At 56.0% G+C, this 9,442-nt stretch overlaps 1 protein-coding gene across 2 annotated transcripts in view; it reads left to right on the forward strand.

Moving 5' to 3' along the window:
* Positions 1-2,538, forward strand: part of CRYAA (crystallin alpha A) — a 29,365-nt gene extending 26,827 nt beyond the window's left edge. For both annotated transcript variants that reach the window (XM_054710841.1, XM_008145672.3), the window contains 2 exons: positions 504-626; positions 1,780-2,538. In XM_054710841.1, the coding sequence (XP_054566816.1) occupies positions 504-626; positions 1,780-1,989 (333 nt within the window). In that variant the 3' untranslated portion in view covers positions 1,990-2,538. The remainder of the gene's footprint in view (positions 1-503; positions 627-1,779) is intronic.
* Positions 2,539-9,442: the final 6,904 nt, after the last annotated feature.

Consider the following 9,442-nt stretch of genomic DNA (forward strand, 5'->3'; position numbering starts at 1 on the left):
GCCTCAGGCTCCGGACCTAGTGCTCCTGGGAACTGGGTGCCAGGCGGGGCCTCGCCCTCTGCCCTGCCCCACCCCCGCCCCTGGGGAGCTGCTTTCCGGGCTCCCCTGGGGTGAGCTTTAGGGATCCTACCCCCTGGGTTCCTAAGGGATGAGAAACAGCATCCGGCATGGCAGGACACATTCAGCCAACCACTAGCCAACCAACCAGCCAGCCCACAACAGCTGCCCGGCTGCAACCAGCCAGTGGGCCCGCTACCAACCAGACATCCACAGACACCACTCCTTGCACCAGGCCTGGCTGTCAGCCGAGTGTCCACACAGCCTCGGTCACTGGTCCCCTGCGTGTGTCTAAGGAGAGGCCAGAGCCGTGACCTGCAGTTCCTGTCCTGATGGTTGGGGGCGGAGCCGCCGGACACTCCACCCTGGCCACTCTGGCCGCCCGGCAGCAAGTCCCCTCCCCGAGCCTCAGCCCAGGGAGACCCACACGAGCATTTGGGTTCCAGGTCCGATCCGACCGGGACAAGTTTGCCATCTTCCTGGACGTGAAGCACTTCTCCCCGGAGGACCTCACCGTGAAGGTGCAGGAGGACTTCGTGGAGATCCACGGCAAGCACAGCGAGAGGCAGGTGAGCCCGAGCCCCGAGCCGTGAGAGGGCCGCCCCAGGGCTCCGGGATCCAGGCTTCTCCAGGGGGGGGCGTCCCTCCTCCTCAGCCTAGCTGCCGCCCAGTGCGGGCGGGGATCTGAGCCCTCGCAGGCCCAGCAGCCTGGTGAAGGCCTGGGGCTGTCCTGCTCCCTCCAGACCACCTGTGGATGGGTGGGATTAGGACGACCCGCTGAAATGCCGAGCACCAAGCTGGCGGGCTCAGGTTTTGTCATGCGCCCAGCTTTGGAGGGCGAGCGGTGACGACAGCGTAGCTGGCACTCGTCGGTGCTGCAGACGCTTTGGGTGTGTTTACACGGTCACCTCTCGGCAGCCCTTCACGACCAGCGCCCCATTATCTTGAGTTGGCTGGTGGCACGGCCAGGCTCAGGGAGGCCCTTGGCCTGCCCAGTCCCGCAGCCAAGGCGGGGTGGGGTGTAAGGGCACCTGGGCATTGGAGCTGGTGGGGGCAGGGTCTCCGGCAGAGCTGGGAAGGGCCCATGGGTGGTCACAGGCATGCACTGTCCCCACGTGGCCTGGGTCAGAGACCAGGGATCCCGTCGATGTCTGGAGGAGCCGTGGGTGTTGGGTGGGGGGGGGGGGGGGTGACCACTGTCCATGCCACTTGTTTAGCCAGCTCAGCCCAGGATGCTCCTCCCGGAGGGCTCTCAGCCTTCCCACCTGGAGGAGGGACGGGGCCCACGGGGCGAATGTGGGCTAGCGCATCTAGGAGAGTGGGTTCCTGTGCTTAGCTGGGTGGATCCAGGGACCCTCAGGTGGATCCAGGGACCCCGAGCCCGAGCAGCCTGTGGGGTCACAGGGACAGGGACACGTGAGCCGGGGCAGGAACAGATCAGTCATGAGATTTCAGAGGGAACTTAGTTAGTGACGGGCCGGGCGGCAGGACCATTGTGGCGGGAGGCGGGGGTGGGGGAGATGGGGAGATAGGGTGGGGATGGGAGTTGGGGGGTGGGGTGAGGGTAGGGGGACCTCAGCAGGAACCCTGCCTCCCTGCCCCGCCTGGGAGAGGCCATGGGCTTGACCCTCATGCTGTCCAGGAGGCCCTTCTCCCTGTGGGGCTGCTGCCCCGGCGGTAGGGGCTGGTGGCCTCTCTGACGGTGCCCGCCTCGCCCCCCAGGACGACCATGGCTACATCTCCCGCGAGTTCCACCGCCGCTACCGCCTGCCTTCCAACGTGGACCAGTCGGCTCTCTCCTGCTCCCTGTCTGCCGACGGCATGCTGACCTTCTCTGGCCCCAAGGTCGCATCTGCTGGGGACGCGGGCCACAGCGACCGAGCCATCCCCGTGTCGCGGGAGGAGAAACCCGGCTCTGCCCCCTCGTCCTGAGCGGGGCCTCGCGCCCGCTGCCACCCGCTGCTGCCCCTGCGACCATCCATGGGGGGAGCCCTAGAAACGGGGCCTTTGTCTTCCTTCGCTTTCCTCTTTCTTGTTTCCTTCTCCTCTTCTCCGAGGGAATGAGGGTTTGAGAGCGTAGCCTGGAGGGTTTGGGACATCGGGTCGTCGGAGGTGCTGCGACCTCAGGGTGACCCACATCCCAACACCGGCCAGTTGGTGGGAGTGACAGCCATCTCAGCTCCGTTAGACAAGTGCCCGTCCTCCTGGGGGACGCAGGCCGCCTGGGCTGACGGAGGCCAGAGAACTGCCCTGCCGACCATCCCCGGGTGCCTCCCAGCCAGGCGCATCTGACCGTGGCAGCGGGCATCCGCGTCAGGGCCCAGCCGTGGGCCTGCCATGTGTCCCCGGCCCCCAGGGGCCGACCCTCGAAGGCCTGTGTGCCTGGCCCTCAGCAGCCCGCTTCTCTCAGACCGCCCTCCCTCCTCCTTCCTCCCTGCACTCCGCCCCTGGGCGTCTGGCGCCCCTGACAGGGCAGCCTGTGGCAGTCAATAAAGAGCAGGTGACACAGCACCCGCCGCCTGGTGGCCCTGCGGTCTCCGTGCGGGCAGAGGGGGGAGCCGTGGAGAAAGGGCGACCCAGCTCAGAGGGAGGGTGTTGGGGGGAGGACACAACTCACCAGTTCCTGTTTCGTCTCATCTCTAAGGGACCCATCACTTCCTGCTTCCAGTCCCTGCCTGGCTTCACAGGAGGGAGAGGTTTCCAGAACACGGAGGGATGGAGTGGGGAGGGAAGAGGCTGGGAGGTGGAGAGTCTCAGGCTCTGGCCCCAGTGCTCCTGGGAACTGGGTGCCAGGCGGGGCCTCGCCCTCTGCCCTGCCCCACACCCTCCCCTGGGGGACTATTCTCCGGGCTCCCCTGGGGTGAGCTTTAGGGATCCTACCCCCTGGGTTCCTAAGGGGTGAGAAACAGCATCCGGCATGGCAGAACGCATCCACCTCTATTTGGCACCAGGCCCTGGCTCCCCCAGGGGAGGCACCGCCCCCACTGCGGGGTCTTCGGGGGTGTGGGGAGATCAGAGCTGCGCGCCCCCACCAGGAGCAGGAGGCTCAGTGTTCACCTGACTCCCTAAGGTGGGCAGGAGACAAGGCCTGGGGGCCCACAGCCTCAGGGCAGGGGTGGCTCAGCCAGAGGCCCTGGCAGGTGCAGTGACCACAGAGAGGCTGAGGTGGGTGGCCAGATGGGGAAGCCAGCAGACACTGTGGCCGGATGGGCTCTGCCCCTGTGGTCAGGCCGCGTAAGGGTCCTCTCCCGGGAAGCCCAGGGGACAGCCCTCGGGCGGTGTCCTCCCTCTTTCTGGAACAAACTAGGCCCCCTGAAGGGAGCACACATGAAAAAAAAATTTCCCAAAGTGATTCCTTTCCACACGCAGTGACACAGTGCACTGTCATTTTAAGGGGAAAGCAATGCACACACACAGACACACACGCACACATGCACACACCCCTGTGTCTCTATCACTCTGGGCTTGGCCCCCATCCAAAGAAGGGCCCTCACCCCTGTGGGAGATTCCCCAGACTCCTCCGACCCCACCCGACCCTCCTTCCTTCAGGAAGGCCCCCCACTCCTGCCAGTTAATCCATACCCACAAAGAACATGGGGTGCCCCGTGTGGGAGGCAAAAGTGGCCTCTGCATTGGGGCTGGGCCGGAGCCTCTGAGCTCCTCGCTCCTCCCGAGTCTCCTCAGACCGGCTGTCCTTAGAGACGCCGTCACTTTTGCGCAGCCTGGCGTGTCATCGAACCAAAAGTAGGGGGTCGGGGTCCTGTTGGGTCCAACAGCAGCCATAACTGAGCTGTCCTTAGATGCCCGTGGTCCTGTGGTCACTGCAGTTCTTGCTTAGGCCTTGTCATGGGCTGAGCTGTGTCCCCCCAGGTGAGGCCCTAAGCACCTCAGGGTGTGGTTGTATTTGGAGATGGTTCCAGTTAAATGAAGGTCACTAGGTGGACCCTGTTCCAACAGGTGGGTGTCCCTATAAGAGGAGGTTAGGACAAAGTCACACACAGAGGTACGACCAGGTGAGGACACAGGGAGGCAACAGCCAACTGCAATTGAAGGCGAGAGGCCTCAGGGGAACCAGCCCTGCAGACACCTTGGTCTTGGACTTCCAGCTTCCAGACTGGGAGGCCACACACTTCTGCTGTGTAAGGCCCCGCCTGTGTATTTGTGCGGGGGCTGAGCTGACTGCTGCAGGCCTGAAGACACTGGGCCTCTGGTGACAGTGGCGCTAGGCTCACAGACCCTGGATCACGCTCCTTGGGGATTTGCAGGGAGTGCTGGGGCCCAGCCCAGGCATGGGAGCCAAGAGAGCCACCCATCCTGGAAGGATCCCCGACTTCCTCGGACCCACACATTGGCTCTTCCAGCTCCAGGGGGCAGTCTGACACCATCAGAGGTTCCTGCCCAACATCAGGCCTCGGGCTGTTGCAGGAAGAACCCAGAGGACTGTCTGCACCCTCCCCCTCCTCCTTCCAGCTCAGCTAGTCTACCTGTGAGACCTGGAGCGCATCACCTGGGCGGGTTCAGAGCCTGCACACCTGCTGCTGCCGGGTCTCCGCTGGCCGGCCCTCGCTCACCCTCACCTCATCCATCTCTAGTCACTCTGCCCTCAGGGGCACCCCAGACAGTCCTAGGACACCGGAGCCAGCCCCACCCACTCTTGGGTACCTGGCTGTTCCCACTACAACCACCATAAAGATGAGGGTGGCCAGTATCCCCCAAAACCGCTGGCCCTTGTGACCCTCCCAGAGTGCTTATAAATACAGATTTCCAGGCCCCACCCGGACCCCTGGATGGAAGTGTGCAGGGCTGGAGGCCAGGAGTCTGTGCTCTTAGTAATCCCCAGGTGATGCCTGTGGCCAGCAAACCTGGGAGATTCTGGAAAGCAGTGGCCGCCTCCCTGGGCACAGGAATGAGCAGGCAGAGGTCTCTCTGAAGCTGCCTCTCCGATCCCAGGTCACCCTCTCCTCCCACCCAAGATGAGACTTGAATTGAGTCACGTGTTTTGGAGCAAGAAAGAGCCACACCCCTCCTGGACCCTGGTTTCCAGCTTAAGCAGCAGTAGCAGGAAGAGCATTCACTGCGCACCTACTGTGTGCCATTCAGCCTACCCAGAAGCCTGTACGGGGCTCGACTGTTATGGGGGAGTTCCAGGTTTCAGAGCTGAGTCACTTGTCTGGAGTTCCCCACTGGCAATGGCCTGGCCAGGACCAATCTCATCTGCCTGACCCCAAGGCAGGACTCAAACCCTCCATGTGAGTATTCGGTGTCACCCTTAACCTGTAAGTCAGGAGGCACTGAGGAGGCCATGGTAGTCCTGGTCTGCTGACGCCTTGTTGTGTGACCTCGAGCAGGTTTATCAACTCTCCTGAGGATCAGATTGCTGTCCTCCCAAGTTCATGAGGGTGGTGGACTGGACGCTCTCTGGGGGTGCCCAGCTCACATATGGCCACATGCAATTCCAACACTGACCACGAGGTGGCAGAAGAGTCCTTGCCTTCGCCACCCACACACCAAGCAGGCAGCAGACATTGAGCCTGTCAGTGAGGTCACCATCAGGGTCCACACAGTGGGAAGGAGAGCAGCACACATCTGCGCTGTTCACTGCCTCCCCCTCCATAAAAAGGCACTGGGTCTTCGGGGGCGTGGGGAGACCAGAGCTGAGCGCCCCCACCAGGAGCAGGAGGCTCAGTGTTCACCTGACTCCCTAAGGTGGGGAGGAGACAAGGCCTGGGGGCCCACAGCCTCAGGGCAGGGGTGGCTCAGCCAGGGGCTCTGGCAGGTGCAGTGACCACAGAGAGGCTGAGGTGGGTGGCCAGATGGGGAAGCCAGCAGACACTGTGGCTGGATGGGCAGAGTCTTGCATCTATTGGTTGTGGTTCTAAGCATGCATACAAGTCATGCTGTTTGATCGCTTACCCTACCTCAACCCCTCCCCTACCTTTCCCCTGTACTTTGACTGTCTGTTCGATGCTTCATTGCCTATGTCTATTTTTGTTCAACAGTTTGTAATGTTCTTTATTATCCATAAATGAGTGAGATCATGTGGTATTTATCTTTCACTGACTGGCTTATTTCACTTAGCATAATGCTGTTGCAAATGGTAAGAGTTCCTTCTCTTTTTTCTTTTATTTAATTTCTTTATTGATTGCAGTGTTACATATATGTCCTTATTCCCTCATTACCCCCCTACCCTCCCTCATGCCCTCACCCCCCTGTAGTCTGTGTCCATTGGTTATGTTTATGTGCATGCATACAAGTCCTTTGGTTGATCTCTCCTCTTTACCCCCACCTTCCCCTACCTTCCCTCTGAGGTTTAATGGTCTGACTGATGTTTCTCTGTCTCTAGATCTATTTTTGTTCATCAGTTTATGTTGTTCATTATATTCCATAAATGAGTGAGATCATGTGGTATTTATTTTTCTCCGACTGGATTATTTCACTTAGCATAATGCTCCCCAGTTCCATCCATGCTGTTGCAAATGGTAAGAACTCCTTCTTTTTTTACCGCAGTGTAGTATTCCATTGTGTAGATGTATCACGTTTTTTTTTAATCCACTCACCTGCTGATGGGCACTTAGGCTGTTTCTAAATCTTAGCGATGGTGAATTATGCTGCTATGAACATAGTGTGCATATATCCTTTCTGATTGGTGTTCCTAGTTCCTTGGGACATATTCCTAGAAGTGGGATCACTGAATCAAATGGGAGTTCCATTTTTAATTTTTTGAGGAAACTCCATACTGTTCTCCACAGTGGCTACACCAGTCTGCATTCCCACCAGCAGTGCACGAGGGTTCCTTTTTCTCCGTATCCTCGCCACCACTTGTCATTGGTAATTGTTGATGATAGCCATTCTGACAGGTGTGAGATGGTACCTCATTGTTGTTTTGATTTTCATCTCTCAGATGATTAGTGACTCTGAGCATGTTTTCATATGTCTCTGGGCCTTCTGAATGTCCTCTTTCAAAAAGCATCTATTTAGGTGCTTTGCCCATTTTTTGATTGGATGCTTATCTTCCTTTTGTTCAGTTGTAGGAGTTCCCTGTAAATGTTGGAGATTAAATCCTTATTGGAGATAACATTGGCAAATATGTTCTCCCATGCAGTGGGCTTTCTTGTTGTTTTGTTGATGGTTTCTTTTGCTGTGCAGAAGCTTTTTATTTTGATGTAGTTCAGTTTGTTTATTTTGTCTTTAGTTTCCATTGCCCAAGGAGCGATATCGGTCAAGATATTACTAGGATAAATGTGTGATATTTTGGTGCCTATGGCTTCTTCTAAGATTTTTATGGTTTCCATCTTACGTTTAAGTCCTTTATCCATTTTGAGTTTATTTTTTGTGTATGGTGTAAGTTGGTGGTCTAGTCTCATTTTTTTGGAAAGTATCTGTCCAGTTTTCTCATCACCATTTATTGAAGAGACAATCTTGACTTCATTGTATGCTCTTGCCTCCTTTGTCAAATATTAATTGAGCATAATAGCTTGTGTCAATTTCTGGGTTCTCTGTTCTGTTCCACTGCTCTATATGTCTGTTCTTGTACCAGTACCAGGCAGTTTTGAGAACAGTCGCTTTGTAGTACAGCTTGATATCTGGTATTGTGATCCCTCCAACATTGTTCTTCTTTCTCGAGATTGCAGAAGCTATTTGGGTCTTTTATTTATTCCAGAAGAATTTTTGGATTATTTGTTCTAGGTCTTTGAAGTATGCCGTTGGTATTTTAATGGGGATTGCATTGAATTTATAGATTGCTTTGGGTAGTATGGACAGTTTAATGATGTTGATTCTACCAATCCTTCATGATGTTAATAAGGTATTAAAGTCTCCTACTATGATTGTGTTGCTGTCAATCTATCCCTTAATATCTTCCAGGAGTTTTTTTTTTATGTATTTGGTTGCTCCTGCATTGAGTGCATATATGTTTACTAGAATTATATCGTCTTGCTGTATTGATCCCTTTAGAATAATGAAGTTGCCTTTCTCATCTCTTGTTATGGTCTTCATTTTGAGATCTATTTTGTCAGATATAAGTATTGCTACCCCAGCTTTTTTTTTCATTTACATTTGCATAGTAGATATTTTTCCATCCCTTCACTTTCAGTCTGTGTGAGTCCCTTGTTCTGAGGTGGGTCTCCTGTAGACAGCATGTACACTGAGTGGCCAGATTATTATGATCTCTGAATGCATAATAATCTGGCCACTCAGTCTATATCCTATATAATAACAGGCTAATATGCAAATTGTCCCCTTGACCAGGAGTTCGACCAGCAGGCAGGCCGGCCAACTGCCCATATCTCCTCCCCCTCCCTCATGCACGAATTCATGCACTGGGATACACACACACACACACACACACACACACACACACACACATATATACACACACACACAGATATATATATATATATATATATCAGAGGCCCGGTATACAAAATTCGTGCACAGCAGGGAGGGGGTGGTGTCCCTCAGTCCAGCCCGCACCCACTCCAATGCAGGACTGCTGGCTCCCAACTGCTTGCCTACCTGCCTTTCTGATTGCCCCTAACCGCTTCTGCCTGCCAGCCTGATTGATACCTAACTGCCCTCCCCTGCCAACCTGTTTGCCCCTAACTGCCCTCCCCTGCAGGCCTGTCCCCCCCAACTGCTCTCCCCTGCAGGACTGGTCCCCCACAATGGCCCTTCCCTGCAGGCCCGGTCGCCCCCAACTTCCCTCCTCTGTTGGCCTGGTCACCCCCAACTGTCCTCCCCTGCTGGCCATCTTGTGGCAGCCATCTTTTGTTCACATGGGAGCAGTCATCTTTGATCACATGGGGGCAGCCATCTTGTGTGTTGGAGTGACTGTCAATTTGCACATTATCATTTATTATACAGGATTAGATAGGATAGAGGCCTGGTGCATGGGTGGGGGCCAGCTGGTTTGCCCTGAAGGGTGTCCCAGATCAGGTTGGGGGTTCCCTTGGGGTATGGGGTGGCCTGGGCGAGGGGCCTGTGGTGGTTTGCAGGCTGACCACGTCCCCCCGGCGACCCAAGTGAAGGCCCTGGTATCTGGGATTTATTTATCTTCTATAATTGAAACTTTGTAGCCTTGAGCAGAGGCCAAGGCAGGCTAGGGCTGCTGGCTTCCTCCATCGCCGGGGTTAACTCAAGCCTCCTGATCTCTCCAGCTCCGTGTCTGCCACCATTTTTGTTGGGATTTATTTATCTTCTATAATTGAAACTTTGTAGCCTTGAGTGGAGGCTTGGGCTCGCCAGGGCAGGTGGAAAGCTTGGTTTCCTCCATTGCCAGGGAAACCCAAGCCTCCTGCTCTCTTAGTGGCCACAGCCATCTTGGTTGGGTTAATTTGCATACTCTCTCCTGATTGGCTGGTGGGTGTGGCTTGTGGGTGTAGCAGAT

This window comes from Eptesicus fuscus, chromosome 3 (genome assembly GCF_027574615.1).
Source record: "Eptesicus fuscus isolate TK198812 chromosome 3, DD_ASM_mEF_20220401, whole genome shotgun sequence".
Lineage (NCBI taxonomy): Eukaryota > Metazoa > Chordata > Mammalia > Chiroptera > Vespertilionidae > Eptesicus > Eptesicus fuscus.